A 23,660-nucleotide genomic window follows, 5' to 3' on the forward strand; every position below is an offset into this window, starting at 1 on the left:
CTGATGTGTATACAAGGTAGGAATAATATTTGACACTGACATCTTATTTCTTAGTATCACAAATGTCATGTCATTTCTAGGTGAAGCACTGATCCTCGTTTTGCAAGCAGGCTGGTGCAGATGAGTGCTCTGTTACATGGGATTGAGATGGTTTTGCAAGAAGGAGCAGTTTCTTGCTGCCCTTGGTCTGTGTTGGAGCTGGGAAGGTCTCCCTGTGGCACAGGGCTGGTGGTGTGCCTATCGACGAAGAGCCGAGTGGCCATGCTGAGCACCCAGCATGTCACCTGGCACAACTCCAGCGTGCTTCGTTTCACTCCTTTCTCTGGTTTTTTTTTTTTTCCTGGTGATTTTCTTTTTTCCTCTTTGTAATCACTTCTGCTAGGGAAGAATTTGGGTCTCAGAAAAATATTCAAAGCCCTTTTTTGTGCAAACAGCAAGACAAAACCTCTCAAAGCCTGGGGAGGATTTTGGTGGTGAAAGCCCACTCTGTTCCCAGGGCACACTCATTGGTGGGGGCGGTTTCAGGAGTAGGGCTCCCCTCAGCAGGGCTCAACGCTCTATAAATACCCAGCACACGGCTCTCGCTGCGTGCTTGGCTGCCAGAGGCTCAGGTCCTTTGTCAGGGAGAGAATGTACAGCCAGTGAGTATTCCCGTGGGCTTTCCTCTGTAGGAGCGACTCAGCGATCACCATCATGGTGCAGTGTTGGCTGGCAGGGTTCCCGTGAGGCTGGGGGTCACCGCATTCTGGAGGGGAGGAGGAAGGGGGGTTCTCTGTGTGTGCGTGTCTGTGCTGGTACATCCTATGCAGCAGCGTGATTCTGGTGTAGGGGCACAGGCTCACCTCCAGGTACCAGAGGATGGTTCGTACTTTGGAGGGGAAGGACAGTGGCCCACACAGCCTGTGTATGGTGTGTCTTCATGGGCTCTGCAATAGATGAAAATTGGAGCCTCACAAATAATTATCAGCTATGGACTCAAGTTTGCTTTGCTCAAAGAAAAAAGGAAAATATATGCTTATCGAAGACCTGGGAGATACAAGTTGGATTTTGCTTTCTGATGATTCAGGATATCCTGAGTTTGTCCATTGGGTGAGGATGTTTGCCTGCAGGGATCTGGCACAGATTCCCCCATTGGTATTCCCGATTCCTCCATCATGCATCAGACTCGGGGTCCAAATGGTTTGTGGGGGGCTGTAGTAGTTGGTAAGAGCCCTTGAAGCCTTTTGCCCTACAAAGGCTGGTGCTTCTCTCTCTTGATGTCTCAACTTATTTGTAAGTAGCAGATCAGTCCATCCAGAAACAAAACCACCTCTCCCGGGGGCGGGGTGTCCAAATCTATCCCAAAACTGAGCTAACCCCATGTCTTCTGGCCATTTCAGAGTCGAGCATCCTGCCGGAGGCTACAAAAAGCTCTTTGAGACCGTGGAGGAGCTGTCCTCTCCAGTGACCGCCCACGTCACAGGTTGGTGTGGGCTCCCTGATCTCCTCCTGCCCAGCTTTTGTTCTCAGGAGCTTACAGGCCGCTACAGCTTGGAGGCTTGACAAGGGCTGGAGCATAGGGTTGGAGGTAAATGACTGAACAGGGATGGCATATTTTGGGGTAAAGGACGGACAGACTGGATGGGGGGTCTTTAGACATGTCATACTGAATGTCTTGGTCTACCTTAGGTGTGTAGGTGAAGAAAAAGGCATAAAGAGCTCGTGCATGTTTAAAAAACAAATTTAATAAACATTTAAAAAATAGTTTGAAGTTTTGTTCGTTTTGTTGACACAATAAAAATTACTTGGTCTGATTTGCCACGGGCTGTGCCTGTACCAACACTGCACCTTCTGCAGGCAGGATCCCCACCTGGCTGCGAGGAAGTCTCCTGAGATGTGGTCCCGGCTTGTTCGAGGTGGGTGCGGAGCCCTTCTATCACCTTTTTGATGGCCAGGCACTCCTTCACAAGTTCGACTTCAAGGAGGGGCATGTTACCTATCACCGAAGGTACGTGGCAATTTTCCAAGCAAAAAAAAAAAAAAACCACAAAGCATTTGCTCAACTGCAAGCACTGGGGATGGGCTCTGCTGCCCAGCATGTGGGAGGTGCCAGTTGTTCCAAGCCCATGAGGTCATTGGAAGAGCTCTAATGGTGAGATCACTAAAACCAGATGAAAATAACTGAAACTTAGTCATAGTTAGCAGAAATGCAAATTTTTATATCGATTACAAAACATCTGGAAGGGTAGGGGAAGAAAGGCTTGAATGTAGCTGCAGCCAGTGACAAAGTTATGACGTCTATGAAAAACAAAATGTATTTTCAGTTAGAAGCTGCCAAGGCATCAGCTTTCAGGTGTTTGGTGCAGAACATTTAGAAAATGCTGCATTTCCCACGAGCTTCAGCTCTCCACTGGCCATCCCTTCCCACTGCCGCAGTGGGGGGGGAGGGCGGTTGCTGGACCCCACGCACTCTAGACGCAACGTGAGGCCGTGGGGACCTGTGGCTTTCAGAGGTCTCATGAAGTTCAACACAACAATATTCATAGTTTAATTGTATAGCCCATTGCCATCTTACAGGTATACGTGTAATGTGCCTGCTTGCCCTCACTCTCCCCAGGTTTATCAGGACTGATACTTACGTGAGAGCAATGACTGAGAAAAGGATTGTGATAACAGAATTTGGCACCTCCGCCTACCCAGACCCATGCAAGAACATCTTTTCCAGGTACCTCGGGGTTGTAGACATTGCAGCAGTGTCCTATGGTGCTTCCACTTCCAAGAAGCCCCTGACTGCCTGTCCGTTTTCTCTGCTCAGGTTTTTTTCGTACTTCAAAGGTGTGGAGGTCACTGATAATGCCCTCGTTAACGTCTACCCCATCGGTGAAGATTACTATGCCTGTACTGAGACCAACTTTATAACCAAAATTAACCCAGATACACTAGAGACAATTAAGCAGGTGGGTCTTTGTGCTTCTAAATATATAGAGGAGTAAAACTAAAATGAAAATGTTCAATAACTGCCTCTTATAATAAGGTAGGAGTTGGGGTTTGTTAGGGAGATGATGCAGAAATAAAGCCAGCTGTGAGGGTTAATGAGAGCAGTCAGAAAGAGCTTGTAAATGAACCCGCTGCTGCCCTGAGTAATATTTAATTAGGAGGCAATGGGGGTCCATGATCCGTATCCTCATGCTTGGGTTGGGGTTTGCAAACTGGAGCTACATTGCAGCCTGGCCAAAAGGGACTGTAACCGAAGGGCTCCTACCAGAGCTTCACTGCTGCCTTCATTTACATCAAGGCCACGCCGCATTTACCCTGCAGAACCGTATGTAACACAGAACGAGTGTTTTGATCTTTTCCTTTGCTGTGTTACTGACGTCCAGCCTGTGGAGCCTTCCCTTTCAGACCCCAGGATCCCGAACCTCTCCCTGTAACTGTGTCAGCTCACCTGGCCGTCTCAAATTGCTTGGCTTTGCTGCCCTTCTCCTTTTCACAAAACAGGTGGTGATTCAGGCTTAGAGAGGAACTTTCTATGGCTGCAGCGGGGACGTATTGAACTGCGATGCCTTGCAGAGGTGGTGACTCCCCATCTCCTGCCAAGAAAGCTCCTGACTTTCTGCATCTTCTTTCCAGGTGGATCTCTGTAAATACGTGTCCATCAATGGGGCAACGGCTCATCCCCACATTGAAAATGATGGGACGGTTTACAACATTGGCAATTGCTTTGGAAAAAACTTTGCGCTCGCCTATAACATCATACGGACTCCTCCGCTTCAAGCAGGTCAGTTAATCCCACCTCTAAGCAAACTGAGAAAATCTTATCCCATAAATACCTTTTTTTTATCCTTCAAATTAGTTTTGTCATCAAGTTGCTTTTTTTCAATTGTTCTTTAGACTTTCTTTTCTTTTTTAAGTAACAGAAATTTTGTCTTTAAAACAACTGTTTACGTGGCTTCTAAATCATGAATTGCCTTTGTGTTAAAGGCAGGAACTTGCTGGGTAAACACTACAAATACAGGCTAAATAGGTATGTATGAAACTCTCCATAACCCTTCACCTGTCCTGTTCCAGATAAGGAAGACCCGATGAACAAGTCAGAGGTGGTGGTGCAGTTCCCTTGCAGCGACAGGTTTAAGCCCTCTTATGTTCACAGGTAACGTTCCGTGGGGTCAGTCGACTATCAATGCAGGTCAGCCAAAAAGCGGGATGCTGCTCACGTGTGCCACACAGTGTGTTCCTGTGGCAAAGCAGCTGCTCTGAGCAGTGGGTGCAGACTAACAAAGTCCCTTTTTATTTCTGCAAGCACACAAAGGTGCGGTACGCGCGTACAGCATCCCTGGCGCTGCGTGTTCTACAGAAGTGGCATGCAGGGCTTGTTCTTGCATGTAATTGGCAACCAAAATTAGGTGATTTATCAAAACGAGGATGTTTATATTCCTGACATTTTAAGTGATGACCTGCATGCTATATTTAGTGCTTAAGATGAACTACTATCCAGGTTTTGTCCAAACTACAGTGAGCTTGATGTGGTCTGCATATGTTTCTAAACAGCTTTGGGCTGACCTCAAACTACATAGTGTTTGTTGAAACACCGGTGAAAATCAACCTCCTCAAGTTCCTCTCCTCCTGGAGCCTTTGGGGAGCTAACTATATGGACTGCTTCGAGTCCAACGAAACCATGGGGGTAAGTGGCAAGTCATACCAAACCAGGCTGTACTGGGCAGCCAGCCCTGGACTGGGAGGCCCTTCATATCGATTTTACCTTTGTTTCTCTGAGCCTACACCAAGCAGCTACTTGCTTTTCAGGTCTGGCTTCACGTGGCAGAGAAAAAGAAAGGCAGGCTTCTCAACATCAAATACCGCACCTCGGCCTTCAACCTTTTCCATCACATTAACACCTACGAAGATAATGGATTTCTGATTGTCGACCTCTGCACCTGGAAGGGGTGAGTCTTGGCAGTGCTGAGCCTGGAGGGGGCTGAGGGTCCCTGCGGCATCGTGCGTCCCCCTGCACGAGCTGGGTGGGGGCCAGCAGAGCCCCAGCACCAGATGTGAGTCCCTGCGCTGGCACATCCCTTCCCTGTTGGAATTGCCTGTGGCATACGCAGTGAGTCCCTCCAACCCATCTAAATATTCACACATGGTGATACATAGACTATATAGTGTGGAAGTTACACAGAGGTGTAGAGAGCCTGTTCAAAACTCATTTTCCAAGACATTGTTTGCCTTTACCTTTAATAAACGTTAGTGATGACCCAAAAGCTGATGCTATTTCGACTCCTGGGGCTGCAATAAGCAGGATCTGGTTGAGGTTTGAATGCTGCTCTTTGTGTTAACGCAGAGAAATGTGGCACTGAAACGGTGATGCCCAACCCCATCCTTAGCCAGGATGCCCTGAGCTGAGGTGGTCCTGGCCGCCGCCACAGGGCGCTTGGGGCAAAAACCAGCAGTGGCCAGGTTTTCCCCACATGGGAAGTGGGTGCGCGCTTGCTTCTGCCAAGGAGTGGGATAGGGACTCCTCTTACTCCATTGCACTTCAAGAAAAAACGGCTGCATTTGAATCCCGCACTTGCAAATGACGTCTTTGTTCCTGTCTGTGATCCCATTTTTGTGCAGGTTCGAGTTTGTTTACAATTACCTCTACTTAGCCAACTTACGAGCAAACTGGGATGAAGTGAAGCGACAGGCAGAGAAGGCCCCACAGCCCGAAGCCCGCAGATACGTGCTGCCCCTGAACATCGACAAGGTGCTGTCACGGCTCTGTGCCACCGCAGCTGCCAGCAGGGCTCGGAGGTGTCCATGTCTGCCCAGCTCCTCTGCACGGCTTATGGCCAAGCATCGCTAGTGCTCTGCCTGACCTCATTTAATTCAAATTAAACATTTTAATGGAGGGGTGGAACTTAAAGTATGGGTCTTCAGAGAAACTTTTTATTTTCTTTACCTGATCAATGTTATTCTGTTTTATTCCCCATAAGTTACTGTTTCAATCGGAGACTGTGGGGTGGCAGTGCTGGGAGCAGAGAAGGGAGCATCTGCAGCCTGAGTGTGCATAGTTAAAGCCTCCAGCCCCAACTCAGAGTGTGAGGTCCATCAAGTGGCCAGCCTGGTGCAAAGCTCACTGGCTTGCAATCGCTGGATTTTTTTTCCAGTGACCCCGCTCATGGTCATCGGTGGGTGGGCCAAGGGCTGCTGGGGGGGATGCAGGTCAGCCAAGGTGCTTGCGGAGCTGCTTGTGTTGGTAATCAAGCAAAAAGTGCAACCCTGCGTGGCAGTGCTTAATTAAAACCTCTGAATGTCTTAAGGAGGGGAAAAAAATTCTGCATGTGTTTATAAGCACATGAAGGCTGACATACAGGCTGGTTTAGCCATAGGCACTCTTACTGCCCTATTGCTAACTCGGAAAATGCAAAACGCAGACGTCACCAAGCATATTCCTGTTCTGCAGCTTTATAAGGCTTGGCTGCACATCGCTGCCTTCGCCGTTCAATGCGGTTTGCAACAGATCTCTGCAACTAGACAAAGGAATGTTTCTACATTTCCCTTGGGTATTTTTCTTTGTCCAGTCTGACACAGGCAAGAACTTGGTCACCCTGCCATACACGACAGCGACGGCGACCTTGTGCAGCGATGAGACCATCTGGCTGGAGCCAGAAGTTATTTTCTCAGGGCCGCGCCACGGTAAGAGGATGACCCCGAAGCACAGCCAGCGGCAACACCAATACCCCCTGCACTCCACATCCCGCTAATCCTCACACAAATATCTATTTTCATTTTTATTGTAGCCTTCGAATTTCCACGGATCAATTACAAGAAATACAATGGGAAACCTTACACGTATACATATGGGCTGGGGCTGAATCACTTTGTCCCAGACAAGGTAACTCTCAGCGAATGGGTGAGGCACATCTTCTCCATAAGCTTTCAGTTTAAGGACAAGAAAGAGTATTTCTGAGATGTGGGGGGTTTTGGGTTTTTTCCACCTTTAGCTTTGCAAGCTGAATGTTAAAACAAAGGAGACCTGGGTGTGGCAGGAGCCAGATTCGTACCCTTCGGAGCCAATCTTCGTTTCCCATCCAGATGCCCTGGAGGAAGATGACGGTAACATTGACTTTATTTCCATCAATGGCATTGTGATTTGAAAAGCTTGTGTCTGCTGGCCCTGGGGCTTCCTGCAAGGCTGTGCCCCAGGCGGGCATGAGCAGAGCCCGCAGGCAGCTCCTAGGTGCTATCTACCTTGTTCTAACACTGCCAAGAAGCTTCTGAGAAAGTGGGAAAGTCACAACTGAATGAAAACAAAGCAGGAGAAAGACCTCTAGATTTAGATGAGCCGTTGTCCTCATTCCCTAGCTTTTTTTCCATCAGGAAACCCATCCTCATCCTCCTCATGCAGGAGTGGAGTGAATTCAGGCTTTGTCACTCGAGGGCATGTAGCTGTATTCATGCCAAACGCTGTGTGGGTTTCTTCGCACATCCCCAGCCCTGTACCTCTTTTGAAAGTGAGTAGCAGCCACCATCCTGAGAGGATGTCTACTTATTCCCTGAATTCCTCATCCCCAAAAAGGATTATGTGAAGCTAAGAGAAGTCTTGGCTCTGCTGAATTTAAGAGCCAACTCTCCCTGGTTTGTAGTAAGAGTTTCCTATTTCTAGTCAAAATACTTCATATTTCAGAGCAAAATTTTATATTATCTGTTCCCAGTTCAGAAAAGTGCTTATGCAGGGGTTTAAGTCCCACTGAAATGAGAAGGGTTTAAGCTTGTTCTTAAAAGCTTTCCTTATTTGAAGTAAACATATTCCTAAAATGCATGTTGTCTAAGTCTCTCTCCCTGGGAGTTAAGTCCCTGCAGAAGTACTCTCTGAAAGCTGTGTTAACACCGTGCTCTGTGCTCACATTTCTGTCATCTTACCCAAGGCTGCGTTTGATGCTGTCACAGCCTACGGCACATGGTTGTTCCCAGGTTCTCCTGCAATGACTGACCCAGAGAGTACAAAAATGAGCAAATAACCTGAGAGCTAGGACATCCCATCCATTCTGCACAGGGGTGTCGGGATCCAGAAATTTAATCTTCTCACATTATAAAATTACTTCGTAATTCTGCTTCTGAGGTTTAAAGTAACTGATAATGTTGAAAAAGATCAATGGATAAATTTGATATATATTCCAGTAAGTCATGTTTTGTCATCAGCCCCTGCAATAGCCCTTCATAGTTCCTTTTCAGATTAAAAACATTTTTCAGTTTTAAGAAGAAAGTCTATAGGAGCTACTGGGCCACAGCACCCCAGCTGGCAAGCTGACGACAGCAAGAACACAAAATAGTATGAGAAATAACCTCAGTCTACTTCAGAACAGATGATCGTGCAGTAACGATGGGATTTCTTGTACCCTGGGTGCGAGTGGCTGCTCTTACCCTGACCAGCCCAAGGGAAGGGTAGCGCAAGCGCACACCTGGGACAGGCTTGTCATTTTTCCTCGCCTACTAGGGGTTGTGCTGAGCATCGTGGTCAGCCCAGGCGCAGGGCCAAAGCCTGCCTACCTCCTGATCCTGAACGCCAAAGACATGAGCGAGGTTGCCAGGGCTGAAGTGGAGGTGAACATTCCTGTGACTTTCCACGGAATCTTCAAAAGAGCGTGACCGCCGCCTGCAACACGTCGCATTAGGGTTCTTCCAGCTCCACAAAGGTGTGGTCTCTGTTTACAAGCACTCAGATGGCCTAAATTCCTTCAACATCGCTTTTTATTTGTAAGGGTACTTAATTAAGTATTTCAGTTTTGCTGGTGATTCTTCAAAATACTTAACCAGGTATTTTTCAGCTACACCCTTTGGCATAATTTCAAGATGTACAGTGCTAAGAACTATACAGATGAAACAACACAAGTTTGGGGTGGTGGGGAGAGTGTTTTGGTTTTAGAAAATAAACTTTGCAGCTGTGGCAGAGTCAAAGATGCATGAAAGGGCACAGTATAAACTCAATACCTGTACACATGGTAGCATTACATGGAACAGTCTCTATGTCCTCTCATGTGCCTTGAGAAGAGGTGATTTTTAGCCTGTACTGAAGTATTATGAATTTATATAATCTCCTTGGTCACTCCCTTAGTATCCTTCGAGCAATGCAGGTTGAGCCTTTCCATAGCCGCTTTGGAAATCCGAAGCGGCGTGCTGAGGGCTGTGTGGCAGGCAGCATTTTGTACTTTATTATGGCTGAAAACTGTACACACTAGCTTATGTGTTGTCTTTTGTCGAAGTGCAGTTTCTGGAGTTCTGGATTTCATACTAAAACATGAATATGAAAAAAATCAAGCAATTGTTATGGCTTGGGACGAATTTGCTTCCTTAGTGTGCTATAGACTCTCAGCTTAATCCTTCCTTTTCATTAAATAAATATTCCACTAATGTAGTAAGAGGCTATGGTTCAAATATGCTAATAGACTTAGAGTCCAGGTCTTGTCTGCAGTGGTTTAACATCTTTATTAATGGTATCAAAGAATTAGAAAATCATTGACATTAAAGATTTCTAGTACATGGTGCTAACTTTAAAAGGCTGATTATTTGAAAAAGGCTGCAGTCACATTCTGATGACAGGATGCCGATGCGGAGGTACGACCTGGTACTTCTGCTGTTCTATAATATCTAAGCACTGTGCAATTACCTAATTAAAAACAAAAGGCAATATGAGCAATGGGCCTCTGAAACAAAAAATTAGTAAAACTTACTAGTTACGCACTCATTCCATAAGGTATTTGTTCTTTTTTTTTTTTTTTGCAAAACAATGAACATTTAAAATGAACAGTCGTCGCTGTGGTGTTAGGGGAAACAGGTGTCAGTGCAAAGTACCACTGGGGCAGGGGAAACGTAAAGGAAGAAGTGTCCTCAGAATCCCAAAGTTTATGCATTGCCTACAGAGGCCACTGAACCATTATAAAGTCACTGTGGTGACAGGAGAACTACTTTTGTAATACTCCAATGAAAATACATTATGTAATAATCCATTTCTGTTATTACTTAGCTATGCTCCTAAGATTTCCAAACACATATCAAAAATTAGCAGAAAATCCTGCTCTTCCGCATCCACCCTTTTCTAAGAAGTCATCTTTCTTGGTCTTTTGTGACAACAGGAACTGAAAATACGAACTGGTTTTGGTCTTTAAAAACAAGATAATTTTCCATTAAGATTTTGGTAACTTTTATCATATGGTGCATATAACAGTCCCCTTTGCCAAAATCTTTTGTATCTTGTTGGAAATCAAGAGTCATAGTAGGCATTTTCCTAATTTCACTGTGCACATTCCACTGCTACTGGAGCACACCTTGTCTCTTAACGCCCATTTAAAAAAAAAAAAAGGCACAATAAGGATCTGAATGAGTACCTGCTGCCAGTTCAGACAAAGCCAAATATAAATTCCATTTCTTAGCAGGAACTGAGATAAAGTACCAAAACAATATTGTAAAAAGCAGCTAAACATGCAAACATGAATTGTGGTGTGCTGGTAGAAACTATCTGAGAGTAACAGTGATTCATTTCAACTGTCACATATTTTCTTTCCATGTGTAGTTCTTAAAATACCTGAGAGGTAGTCTCTGGGCTCTAGTACAAGAAAATACTTCTCGTTGCTCTTCCATTATCAAAGTTCCCATAAACTCCACAGAAAATATTTAACACCTATGTAGTACCATAAATAGATACCATATTTAGAAGGATTAATTGATAGCAGGCTGTAATTGTGTTCTCTAAGTAAACAAGCTTCCGAAGTGCAAAGAACATTAAGTATTGCTAACGAACAATATAACAAGGAAAAATAGAATACAAAGGTGGCAGCTTTCAGAAAGAATCTAATGTAGTGGATGTTTGCCAACTTAAAAACTAAATAAAAAGGGGGGAGGGCATCCTAGATCTAAGTAGCAAATGACAAGCACAAAGAGAAAATAGCAAAAAGAAACATCCTAGGAAAAGGCAAGGAAACGATGTGAATGGTGAAGCACTTGAACTTAAAAAGAGTGAAGATATGGGTGATCAGGCAAGACTGAAAAAGAAAGGATTGAGATACAGAATCAAATGGTAAAGTCAATTAAGAGGTTCGGTGAGGACATGCTGTAGTCAAGTAACTAGAATTCAACAGAAACTTTTTGGATAGGCTAATGGGGAGGAGAAGAGATGAGAATTCCAAGTCTAAATGCCACAGAAAATGCAGCGGGAAGAGGGAGACCCAGTTCCGGGCATCAGCGTGCCACTTGCCTTGGGCGAACCACAGGCTTGCGCATATGCTGCAAGACCCTTTTGAGATCCACGGATTAAATGTACTGTAAAGAACATATAAGGAAAAACCCTACCTTTCTAGTATTTTGAGGTAGAATTACACCATCATCCCAGAGTCTGGCAGAGGAGTAAAATGCACTGCTTTCTTCCTCTAGCCTGGAAAGGACGGAGTATAAAATAAGCTTAAAAGCAGAAAAATGTAATTAAAAAAAAATCAGGCCGGTAAAACAAAATCATAGATGAAAAAGGCATATACTTCAATTTCAAGTGAATGTGCAATATTACTGTTAAAATTAATTAGAATCCAGAAAATAATACAATAATACATAAACGATCTGATCATTGTGCAGTACAGACCATCCTCCACATTCAGAAGATAAGATGTTCTGCTGCATATTAAACAATTGCTTGATTTTGGGTTGTATGGTTTCAGGGGGGTGGGGGGGGCTGGGTATTTTTTGGTTTTGGGGGTTGTTACTGTTTTGTTTTTGTGGGTGTTTTTGGTTTTTTGTTGTTTTGAGGGGTTTGGAGGGTTTGGTTTTTTTAAGTCAAACATTTCTGTTTCCTTGAGAAGATCCTAAAAGCAGGTATGGAATTCCATGGGAATTTGAAATATTTTTCAGTAGATTCAGTGTTGCTTTATTTGTCTGGGATGTGCTGACGAACAAAAGTAAGTAATTCAACTAATTAAATACCAGTGCAACTGCAAAGGTTTATATTTAATGTCCTCACTTTTCTTTCAGACGTTTTAGCTCTGATTCATCTGCTGTACAGTCATTGTCCCCAGCTTGTGGGACTGTGGAGAAATGTCTTGAATCCACAAGAGCAACTCTTGCATTAGGCCACAAGAACAGGAAGTTTGGACTGAATGATCTCCCACACTACAAAAAAAAGAAGGCACAGTAAAAACTCATTGAAATTAGTCACAAAAAGATGGCTGTAGGATAACACAATGAAGTTCAAAGCAGAATGTAATAGTTTAATTTGTAAAGCATTAACAATACAGCTCCTTTACCATTACAGCTACAGCTCCTGTATCAGTACAGACACCCTGCGGTAGCAACCATCATAATCCCCACTGCCTTCAATATTGCTATTTTATTATTTCATTTTTCCTCCAAGCATTTACATGCTTCATTATGAGCAAACAAAAAGCCCTACTGCACCTACTAGCAGCATGAACAGCACACGTAGTAGCACAACTAAAGGAGACGTGCTCCTTGATCACTGAAAACAAACAACATGTGCTGAGAAAAAGGCAGGATTGGCTCCAAGTAGGGATATTTTCAGATAACCTGTTTTTTTAGAACTGGCTCTACATTCTTAGATGCAGAACAAATTTTCTATAATAACATCTTGTGATGCATTTCTTACTTTAAAAGTAGCTAAAATAATGAATAGAGTTAAATGTATGTAACAACAGCTGACAGTTTTAAAAATAAAGTGCTGTGAAATCCTGGCAGAGTGTAGAAAGTCTATGACCAAACCCATTAGCGTTTAGGCTACCCGTACCATAACATAACTTTCGCTTCCGTAACAGCCACCGATTACAATGGTTATTTTGGGAACAGCAGCACAAGCAACAGCAGCCATCATGGAGGCCTGGGCTTTTAATCTGTTGGAGTGAGCCTCTGCCTGAAATGACAATAAAGATTTTAGATCCTGTAAGTCTTTCTTCTATATTCCCTCCACTCCCACCAAACTTGTATTTCTAAAGCAGTTCTTTCCTTACAATTCTGTATGATCACTTCTTCCACAACAGTAAAACAGCATCATTAACTACACTAGCCCATTATGCACTTACTTTACAATGTAAATCAGCAAAACAATTATAACCAGTGTGCAAAAACCTACAATACAGTGCAACCCTAGCTCTCCCAGGCATTAGCAAAGCTCAGGTACAACACAATTATCCCAGGCTTTGTCTTAAGTGCTGGTGACAGTTGGGAGGAACAGGGCTGCAGAAACAATCTCTGCTCAGGCAATCTGAAGTAGACTCTATTGTGAAGCTCTCTGTAGCCCAGGACAAAATGTACTGTACTTCAATGCCTTCACTCTTCTAAAAGAGAAATATCTATTTTTCTGTGGAGCCCAGTGGTATTGGAAGAATCAACAGGCTTTGTTTCAATGTGAAAAGCACTATAAATCCTAATTTTTACAGCTTGCATACCAGCTGGACAGTACCATTTTAGGAAAGCATTAGAGGCCTGCTTAAAATTAGAATAAACTGAGAATAAAGTAAGAACAAAGTGATTATGAAGCTCCTTGGTTTAAACCATCTAGAGTGGTTTTAAAAAATTATCTTCCTAACAATAACTTTCAAAACGTAATCTTCAACAAAACAAGAAGTAGGTATTACTAGAATTAAGCATGTTGAATTAAAAATGCTATACCTGTGAGATGCTTGTTGGCTCTGCTGTATGTGGAGCAGTGTTTTGGAAAAAGAGGATGGGAACACTCCGCTGACTGCATAGCTGTACAAAATGGCTACCCTTGAGAGAAGCATCATGAGACAGCTCCCCATTGCTAGCCACTATCCCCACCAAGTGCCTACAAAACAGATACATTAACATTTCCACTTTTCAACCCCAGAAATCATGAAACTATAGCTCATAATGTTCTGAAGAATGGAAACATAAATATCTGTACACACACACAGACAGATCTGCCCTTTTAAAGAAATTCAGAATGTAAAAGAATGCACTTATACATGTCATTTCACTCAAGGACCCTCACATACCTAACAAACAAAAAGTCTTACAGCACTCCTGATATGTAAAGCATGGACATATTAACATACCCAGAGGGCAGATAAAGCTACAGATGACCTGACAGAGTTTTTTACACTGCAAGACAACGTACAAGGTGCCAGGACTCTGGGCTCTCTCTAATTCCTGTAACGTAACAGTCAATCTGAAAAGTTTACACTTTCAACCTAAAGAGGCTCTAAAAATATATTTTACTACCTTTTTTTGAAAAAAAAAAAATTATTTGACTGGGATGTTGTATGCTTCATCAATATGTTAATAATACAGTCTCCTGAATTATGCACAGCTTTTTGTATGGGTATTAGCCCCTCTCCATCATCTGGGAGAAGGGACGATAGCTTTCAATTCAGTTTGGGAAGGAACACTTAAAAATGCTGTTTCTTATTTCTTAAGGAATCTGCTGAGACTTCAATGTTCCAACTGTCTGGCTAGTAGTTTTTGTGAACAAACAGATCATTTCACAAGGCAATGAAAACCATTCATTTGTAATCACTCTTTGCTGCTATCGGCCTGAGATTCACTGCTCAGAGATAGAAGACCAGGCTTTCTAGAAGTATTTTATTATCAACTCTTGACTGATTCAGAATTTTATAAACATTGTTACTGGAATACTATGAAACCTGATGATGATATGAAAGCTATTTAGACCAATACGTCCATACATTTCGATAGTGAAATATTATGGCCTTACCCTTCCACATGGCCAAATCCTGTTACTAATGTTGTTCCATAAGTAGCCTTGAATTCCTGGAATCTGCTTCCATCCATCAGACGGCTCAGAATCTGCATAAAAAAAAAATACAGTCTTTCCTACACAAATTTAAGTGAAAATAGGATTGTTCTGCTAAAAGATATGCTCTGTTCAAATAGTAAGAAGACCTGTACAATGCAAGAAGCCAACCTAAATGAACACAGAGGCCCTCTTATGTCTTACACTCTGCTTAATACTCAATATGCACAAAACAAAATTTATGTTTACATTGGATTACCAACCATGTATTTTGGGCCAAAGTTCAACTCCAAAATTATTTCAGTGTTACAGAGCAGTTGTTCATGTGCTTTACAATGTTGTAAAAAAACCCCACATGTGCAGTTACAGTTTGTGTGCATAAGAAACACTCGGCAGCATACTGCTCATGCTTTTTACTGAACACAGTTTAAAAGCTGCCTTCAAAGCTACACTGCTTTCTACAGTCAATCCCCTTAACTGTAGGAGCCTACCCCTGGAAAAGATAGTGGATTCACATCCTTGGAGACTCTTCTAGAAAAACACCATGAAAACAGTGTGGGCAGTTCTGCATGTCTCTGCTTACATATTAGCACCTGTCCCAGCCTCAAACACATTTAATTTGAGCTTTGTTGTTTCTTCCAGCAGTATTTTCATTAGTCATTTAAATTACACAAGCAAGTCTTTACTTGGGGGGGAGGCAGGGGAAGCGGAAAACAGGACGCTAAAGGGATGCACATTCTCAAGGCAGCCAACACAGTACAAGACATACTGACATAACACCATCTCAAACACTGCATGGAAGCAGATGGGGAATCAGCTGGCATAATCCATAATTATCTTATTTCTAGCAGGTTTTCGACTTAAATATTTTCTATAATTTTACAGAATTGTTGCCACTCTGCTTTGCTGCAGACTCAAGGACAGTTTGGCAACTGATTAAGCAATAATACAGAATATCTCAGGTACTTCAGGATTCTCCAAGGGAGAACAGCCTGCTGCCTGTTAATCCACAGCTACTAGACAGAGCAGACTGGAAGGATGAAGGAATACAGTATCTTCCACCTTACCAATTTTACAGGAAGAGTACACCTATAATCTTGTGGTGCCAGTCCCAAGAGCTCATCAGAACTATACAGAGGACTGTCATGCTCCATGACCTCCTCTGGCAGTGGATCATAATTCAATGTAGAGATAATATTTCGAACGCATTCATAGGCTTCCTTTTCTGAAGATGCAAAATGGTCACTACAACCACTGACTCTAGGAGAGAGCGCAACATTAATTAGTATTGAATTAACGAAATCTGAAGTCTGATAGAAAACCCAACTAAAGGAAAAACCTTAATCTGCACTGTGACCTTACAAACTCCCTGAAAATATTGTGTGATTTTGCTCTTGTATGAACGAGCTGAAAGCAGTTAAGTCAGTGGAATTTCTGAGCAACCCAATCCCCAAAATTATTCATAGTAAGAAGTTCTTCCCTGTGACTTTTGTGTTTACCTATATTAAAGACAGCCCTTTGAATTTACTTTCATGATGATGATGATGTGAACAAGATAATAAAGGGAAAATAAACTTTTAAAATTCTTTCAAAATAAGCACTTCCAGCCCAGATAAAGACAGTAACTTATTACGTGTAACACAGTTAGCTGTCACACTAGTATTTGTCTTTGTGAGAAAGGTATGGAATCTGGTCACCATACACACAGCATAGAACTCCCAGAACCAAGCAAGCAAGCCACACTGTTCCCCTAACTAGAAGGGAATAACCATTTTGACAACTACAGATATTTCTGAGATAGAAAAATGGTATTAAAGAAATGGTTAGATAGCTATCAGGTTTATTTCCTGCTTGCTCATCTCCTGCTATGAGGACCTCATTAACAGCAGAAGCAGGCAGGCTTTCCATTTTTCTTCTTTGCTTCAGGTAATTTTACAAGCATTCAGATTCTTCTCTGCAGTGAGTTAGTCTAGTGTCTTCAGAAGCAGAGAAATGGAAAGAAGTCATACCACCTCTCCACTCATTAGTTTAGGGAAGAAAAGATAATTTCTTATGCATTTTCCTCATCATCACAGTATTCAAACACTCACAACTATTTAATATTTGTATCCTGATAACAATTACATTAGGTAAAGAAATTATACGATCCCTCTTCTATAGCTGGTCCCTCTGAGGCACGGAGGAACTGACTTGCCTGAAGTTGCTCAGAAAGTATGTGGAAGAATGGGCAACCAAATCCAGATTTGTCCATTCCCTGCTTCACCCCATACCATCACTTAATTTTACTTCCATTTGGCTGATCTAACAAAAACCCCCATACCTGAGAAGGAAAGCAAACAGTGTAATAATAGGTTCCACTTTTGGCCTGGACCCTGACCTCTGCAGTTACAGGAGATTTCTATCAGAGTATGCGTGTGTATATATATACACACAGTGGAAGTGGAAAGTAGTAACGTTGAAATTACAATGACATGTTACTTTTTTCATTTCAGGGAGTTATATCTAGCCCCATGATACTCCCACATATATAACTGAATGCCACCAACCTTTACAATAATTCATGTATCATTTCTACTGTTGGGTTTTTTTCAGTGCATGTTTTTCAGTCCTTGAGGACCATATTGTGTCCTGTCACTGGAGTAGCTTCATTCACATTATTTTAAGATTAAAAGACAGTTTCTTCAGAGCTAAATATGCTGAATTCTCTCCTATTTTTAAGACTTATTTCACATACTTAGAGTGAAGTTTAGCTCCTCCTAGGTCCTCAGGAGAGACATATTCTCCTGTAGCAGCTTTTACCAGAGGTGGGCCAGCAAGGAACAGTGTACTGATTTTATCTATCATTACAACTTCTTCTGTCATGGTTGGAACATAAGCACCTCCAGCGACACAGGAGCCGCACACCACTGCCACCTAAAGGACAAAGAAACCAAAACAAACCAAGATGTTGGAGAGAGGAGAATGGAAAGGCAAAACCATTACATTTGTTTCAGAAAAGTTCAAGAGACTAAATCACAGCTTGGGGAACAATGAACTAGAGATACAAATACCAGCATAAACAACAATGCTGTTTTTGAAAGAGTTCAATGTTTACTTTGAAATAACCTAATGATTTTATGCTTTTCCATCATGATCAGTCGGTAAACACTTAGAGGATCCTTAAGGCTGAAGTATTCTGTTATATGAGATACTGTTTGAATATCCCTCCCCCACAAATCGAAAAAATGAGCTTTAGAAAATTTTTTGCATGTTTGAGAGTTGTTCCTAGAATCTGTATTAGAACAAAACTTTTTTCAGAACTCTACTGATCACACACACTACACTTACTTGTACTCCAAATGACACTGTACCTGAGGGATTCTCATGGCAGACATTATTGCTTCATTGTAGAAAACTCTGCCACCGTGTGACTTGTCAGGAAACAGCTCTGACTGACATTACAGAGAAAAGACAAAGTGAGTTTCAATATTAACCACAAAAGCCAGCACTTCCTCGTCCCACCATTCAGTCACAAATGCATTGTAACCGACCCTGGAAAGGTCACTACTAACATGATACCTGAAACCTACACACACAGCATTCGCTACAGTGTTTATTCCCCTTTCGAAAGCAGAGGTAAGTTTCACAATTTTTTGTGAAACCAATTTATTCTACACAAACTGAGACTGTAAGCATGGAGAAGGGCAAGCTCATGCTCATACTTTATCTGTGAAATTACTTCAGCAGTTTCCCTTTTTAGTTTTCAACACAATTCCTTAAGCCATGTAAAAATTGTTTTCTACATTTGCTTTCAGTCTGGAGAAGGAACTACTACAGTCTCTGTGACAGCATGACCTCTGTACATTGGACAGTAACCTGTGCAAATTCTCCTTTTACAGTAAGAATTTTAAAAACTACATTTTTCAAAGACCATGGAGGTTACTGCATTACTATCACAAACATTACAATAAAATACAGAGTAATTTTATAGACTCTGGAGTTGCAGATAGAAACCTCAAACAATGTACTAATTTATTAAAGACACCAAAGCATTTCAGCACACTGAGGAATACCCATGCTTGATCAGCACTTTGTCCCCCCACTCATATACAAGTTTCTAAATTTTGATTAGACGCTAGATGCAAGGTTAGCCACAGCAATCACCACTGGTATGCATCTCCTGGACTCCAATTTGTAGACAAAACTCCATTTAAATATAACAGACAGTGAAAGTCAACCAGCCAGGAAAACAAAACGTAAACCTGAGATATATCGCTTAACATTAGTATGGTTAAAATAAACATAGGTATTTTGTTCTGTGAAGTGGTTCTGACACAACCTGCAGTGGCAGGAATGCTCCCCCGCTGTCAACAAGGTACACAGATAACAGTCGGTTCTGCATGGCTATTTCTTGAGCTCTTAACTGTTTCTTCACTCCAATTGGATAAATAGTTCCTCCTTTCACAGTTGCATCATTTGCAGTGAAGACACACCAGACCCCACAGATTTTGCCAATTCCTGCAAGTGGTACCACAGATACTTATCAGGACTCTCTAAAATACCATAGGTGAAACAGGGGGACCAAAATATAGCTAGGATGTTCCTTTGGTACTACTGCATCAGGAAGCTGCAAATTAAGTCGCAAATACCACACAGGCAAGAAATCTATAGTTCTTCTCTGGAAAAACAAACTGAAAGCTAATGACACTTTAAAAAGAATTAAATGACAGAAGACAGAACTTGAAATAAACTTACTCCTGGTGACAATATAAAAGAAAAAAATCCACAGTCTGACTTCCAACTCTGGAGATAACAGGGAAGGCAATTACAAATTACCTATATAAAACTGAAAAATGTAACAATCTGTGTGACAAAAGATAGAATTTCATGCTCTATTCTTCTAGGTACTTTTTAAACTGGAACTGCTCTTCAAAATGCAATGAAAAGACTTGTCTGTTATTTGAAAAATGTTACAAAATAAATCTCGCAGTTCCTGTGTCACTCAGTAACTTTGTCCCCTTTCTTTTAACAGACTTCAGTGTATTTGACACATCGTTCTAAATTTTTTTGAGACAAAAATCAGTCACTGGTAAGCAGAATAAATTACTAAATCTAGAAGAAATGAATAAACTTTTTTTCGTTACAGGTTTCTTCCAGATTACCCAGCAAAGATCGCAGAAGAATGATACAATACTGGCTGAACTCTTTCATGTTGGGAGCTGCTACTGGATAGAACTGAGTCCACTTTCCCTAGGAAAGCACGTTCTTAAGATACTAAAATATTCCATAAACCTGATTACATACATCCTGTTTCCTTTTGCAGTGAGAACAAACACCTTAACTTCAGTGAGCAAGGCTGGTTAGTACAGGAAGGTGTGCAGCACAGAGACTACAACTAACGTACACTGCCTACGATCACTTACTCATCGCAGCACCTAAACAGCATCTCTCAAATTATATTAAGGGTCAGGTTAGTTCAAAACAATTCTTCCTTCTGGGCTGCATCTCCAACACGGGCTGCTCAAAACAATGCCCTCAGGCCATCTAAAGATGGATCTTTAGATCTAATCTGAATCATACTTAAACATATGAGCAATGAAACAAATGACCGTCATCAATTTCCCATTACATCTAATATTACATTTGCTGGCAATTACCAGTAAGGCACCCAGCAGCAGGGACATCACCATACGGCATATCAAGGCCTGCCAGTGGAGACAGCTCAAGAAAAGGCTCATCATCAAGTAGCAACTTCAGGCGTTCACGAACAAACAGCTTCTTGTTTCTCTGAGTATGACGCAAGATGGCATTTTCTCCCCCTCCTTTACTGACCATCTCTAGCAACTCTGAATACCTGATTTAAAAAACAAAGTTTCCATTAGTGTAAACCACCTTGACTTACAGTTAGTAGGTATAACATAGTACTTAAATGTATTGCAGTTTTCTTACCAATGGTATGAGAATGCAGATTAATTCACATTGTCAGATTATTTTTTCTTACAAAGCATAATAAAAAGCAAAGGTTTGTTATTTAAAGCAAGCATTTTAGTTTTGTTATTCAAAAATTGTCTAAGAGAGACAAAAAAAGAGCGAAATAATATAAATATTCTCTGTAGTTTATGTTCATAGCTAGTAGACTTTATTATACCTATGTCCTCCCCTGGGTGCTGCCCATATACACCCAGCGCAGAGTATTTCACAATATATGATCATACTTCATCTCTGCCCGCAGCCTCATGGGCAGAGTACTGAAAAAGGGCTGATCATCAGCAACCACAGCTGACTTTGATATTATCCTACAACAACATTAGCCTATAAACTTGCAGCTATTAATAAGGCTATCATAATTCGCTAGTCCTAATTCAGCATGGACATTTACCTCCTTCTTCCAACTACTCTAGGGAGGAATCCAGTCAAGGGCTTCCTCCTTCAGTTCCCCTCAACAAGTTTATCTGACAAAAATCAGTAGCTGTTAAGTAGAATAAATTACTAAATCTAGAAGAAATGCACACTCTACAGCACAGAAGATATACTTTACAAGTAGTGAACACTGCAGTGTCACTACAACCATCAAGAGAGGAAGTCATTACCAATGTTATTGTTGGGACAGCACCAAGTACAGATAAAGAATTGAATAAACTGTAAACAAATGTGGTATTGAATAGTTTTGGTCTTAAATAAACCAGGTTCTTAATTTATTTAAAGTAAAATATTTTTCACCAAGATGCACTATCTTTAACTAAAAATACTACTAACATAACTACTTACACACCACTTTGTACGTGACTCCATTATCTTATTGTGGCTTCCTGCAGACTGTAGAGATTGAAAAACCTCAGGAGAAAAAAGCTAAGGATTTTTAATAATGTCATAAATGCCACCACAGGAGGGCACAGTGTGTTTTCCATAGCTTTGCTTCCAGCTCATGCATCTTTCCTCTGAACAAAGGCCTTTGAATTTTTACCATCTAATCTTTAAGGACAAACATATAAATTACACTTTCCTGGTTTTACCAGTGCATCGTGATTAATTGCAATAACTGTCACCTACTCTCTCAGGAGGGATCTGTAATTGTGTGAGACACCATTTATGTCTTTGCATTCAAAAATCAAACAGGAAAGAAATTTTATGAAGGTCTAGAAAAAATACTTCTTGGCAATATATGCAAAACAATGTCACATGGCACCAATTTAAATACAGTCTGCACCTAGGCTTAGGCATTTCAGACAACATTTAGGCACCTCTTCTGGGCAGCTGAAATTTTTAAGTGCAGATCCTTGCAAAATTCACTCTGCAGAGAAGCTACCCAAGAACAGAGCAGCACAGAATCTAGTTTAAGCTTCAAAATGGTTAGGGGGGAAAAAAAACCAACATATTTTTTTTCTTAGTCTCTGGACTTGTTAAAAACCCAATTTTTTTTTTAGTCTCTGAACTTTTTAATTAGCATTCTTCCTATGTTAAAAGTTCCTAAAAGTGCCTCTAAGTAACATACACCTCACCAGCAGCAACATTTTTTAAACACCACATAAGCAGTTTATTACCTTTTAATAACAGCCTCACTGTTCCTTAGATTTTCTTCAAACACATGTCGATACACGGACAGGATACGTCCATCTAAAACAGGGTAAGTTTTTGCATACCGTCTGTATTTTGCTTTATTACTTACTAAACGGCAGGGAAGCACATCGCGTGTCCTTTTCAACCCCTGATTCTGCAGTATGCGTGTGGGTTGTTTACCATGACACAAGTCCTTATAGTTTCTTTCGAACACGCAATTTAAAGTTTGTAACCTTGGAAGCAGCAGAGATGCGGCCTTGGGGGGCAGTCTGCCAAGGGAGCAGAGGGTGACAGTGTTCCACATGACCCTAAGAACTGAAAGGGAGAAAAAAGCCAGCATTTATTGCCACAAATCAAACTTCCGATTCCCTCGGCTGCGAGGCAGAACGGGCACTCCGCCGCGGCGCCGCTCGGGGCGGTGAGGGCACCCTACCCGGGCAGGGGAGCCCCTCGGGCGGCGGCAGCGCCCCGAGACCCGCGGGGACGCAGCAGACACCGGGAGCGGGCCTGGCCGGGCCTGCGAGGCATGGCGGAGGCGGGGCCGGGCGGCCCCTCAGCGCCCGTCCCCGGAGCAGGAAGCGCGGGGCCGCGGGCCCTCCGGCGGGGCTCCCCGGCCAGCCCGTCCGCCGCTACCTCCCCTCCCGCCTTCCCGCGCCTGCCGCGGCTTCCCCCGCGTCCCCGCCGACCCTTACGCGGGCAGCCGCCGCTGAGCCGTCCGGTCCGGGCCCGCCTCGCAGCGGCTCCGCAAGCCCACACGGCGGCCCGCCCCCGCGCAGCCTCCGCTGCTCCCGGCGGAGCCGTGCTGCGCCCCGGGGCCGGGCCGGGCCGGGCCGGCCTGCTGGCGCCGCGCCGCGGTTTCCCGCCCGCTGCCCCACACAGCCGGAGCGGGGTGGTAGCGCCGGGCGCCGCCTCCCTTGCCTTCCGAAGGAGACGTGCTGGGCCCGGTCCCGGTGTCCCTCGGCGGTGCCCTGGCTCGGGTGCTGCCGCCCACCGCTCTGCGTCCCCTCCCGGACCAGCGGGCGCTCCCGCCGCCTCAGCCCCCGCCGGTGCCTGGGCACGGCGCAGGCCGGGCCTGTGCCCTCAGGGGAGGCCTGGGTAACGCTGTGGCAGCGTCGCCTTGGAAGGGCAAACGTTACAAAAATACCACGGGGAGCAAACTGAATTGATGCTCTAGGAAATAAGTGCAATTACATACGCCAGCACACGTGTTTGATTTGTAAATTACGTGTTGTTGGGCAATACCGAATGTTACAGACCCAACTAGCCTCAAAAATAACACGCCGGTGCTTTGCTGGCCATTAAATACAGGATGGCCACAAAACATCTCCTTTACAATGTGCTCCTTTTGTGTAGCGTATTATATGTCCTACAGACAACGCTGCTGGGTGCTTGCAGA

The 23,660-nt window shown here is 43.1% G+C and overlaps 2 protein-coding genes across 6 annotated transcripts; one reads left to right on the forward strand and one right to left on the reverse strand.

Annotated features, from left to right (window-relative positions):
* Nucleotides 1–1,092: 1,092 nt before the first annotated feature.
* RPE65 (retinoid isomerohydrolase RPE65) lies at nucleotides 1,093–9,387 on the forward strand. The gene is made up of 13 exons (XM_009510622.2): nucleotides 1,093–1,462; nucleotides 1,837–1,987; nucleotides 2,597–2,704; nucleotides 2,795–2,936; nucleotides 3,610–3,757; nucleotides 4,048–4,129; nucleotides 4,528–4,660; nucleotides 4,783–4,922; nucleotides 5,593–5,722; nucleotides 6,540–6,654; nucleotides 6,759–6,853; nucleotides 6,963–7,074; nucleotides 8,456–9,387. Exons 1-13 carry the CDS (start codon nucleotides 1,360–1,362, stop codon nucleotides 8,605–8,607), a joined length of 1,611 nt encoding a protein of 536 aa, XP_009508917.2. The 5' UTR covers nucleotides 1,093–1,359; the 3' UTR covers nucleotides 8,608–9,387.
* A 35-nt stretch (nucleotides 9,388–9,422) lies between these two features.
* On the reverse strand, nucleotides 9,423–23,400 carry LOC104049867 (methylcrotonoyl-CoA carboxylase beta chain, mitochondrial). 5 transcript variants are annotated; one of them, XM_064454843.1, is made up of 14 exons: nucleotides 22,957–23,154; nucleotides 22,249–22,579; nucleotides 20,365–20,561; nucleotides 19,047–19,225; nucleotides 18,079–18,159; nucleotides 17,463–17,641; nucleotides 15,796–15,988; nucleotides 14,690–14,781; nucleotides 13,624–13,780; nucleotides 12,743–12,865; nucleotides 11,963–12,111; nucleotides 11,305–11,386; nucleotides 10,541–10,636; nucleotides 9,423–9,625 (listed from the first exon to the last, which is right to left on the reverse strand). In XM_064454843.1, exons 2-13 carry the CDS (start codon nucleotides 22,566–22,568, stop codon nucleotides 10,562–10,564), a joined length of 1,827 nt encoding a protein of 608 aa, XP_064310913.1. In that variant the 5' UTR covers nucleotides 22,569–22,579; nucleotides 22,957–23,154; the 3' UTR covers nucleotides 9,423–9,625; nucleotides 10,541–10,561. The 5 variants fall into 5 exon arrangements, with proteins under 5 accessions (XP_064310913.1, XP_064310912.1, XP_064310911.1 ...); XM_064454842.1 differs by lacking the exons at nucleotides 10,541–10,636; nucleotides 22,957–23,154 and adding an exon at nucleotides 23,183–23,400; XM_064454841.1 differs by lacking the exon at nucleotides 10,541–10,636 and having other exon boundaries at nucleotides 22,957–23,152.
* Between the last annotated feature and the right edge of the window lie 260 nt (nucleotides 23,401–23,660).

The sequence above is a fragment of the Phalacrocorax carbo genome, chromosome 6 (assembly GCF_963921805.1).
Source record: "Phalacrocorax carbo chromosome 6, bPhaCar2.1, whole genome shotgun sequence".
NCBI classification, from domain to species: Eukaryota; Metazoa; Chordata; class Aves; order Suliformes; family Phalacrocoracidae; genus Phalacrocorax; species Phalacrocorax carbo.

Coding starts and splice junctions, on each gene's coding strand:
- RPE65 (XM_009510622.2), top strand. CDS start 1,360: ATGTCTTCTGGCCATTTCAGAGTCGAGCATCCTGCCGGAGGCTACAAA. Junction 2,705..2,794: donor TGCAAGAACATCTTTTCCAG/GTACCTCGGGGT, acceptor TTCTCTGCTCAG/GTTTTTTTCGTACTTCAAAG. Junction 4,923..5,592: donor GACCTCTGCACCTGGAAGGG/GTGAGTCTTGGC, acceptor ATTTTTGTGCAG/GTTCGAGTTTGTTTACAATT.
- LOC104049867 (XM_064454842.1), bottom strand. CDS start 22,568: ATGTGGAACACTGTCACCCTCTGCTCCCTTGGCAGACTGCCCCCCAAG. Junction 17,642..18,078: donor CTGCCATGAGAATCCCTCAG/GTACAGTGTCAT, acceptor TTTGTCCTTTAG/GTGGCAGTGGTGTGCGGCTC. Junction 9,626..11,304: donor TACCTCAAAATACTAGAAAG/GTAGGGTTTTTC, acceptor GTTTTTAATTAG/GTAATTGCACAGTGCTTAGA.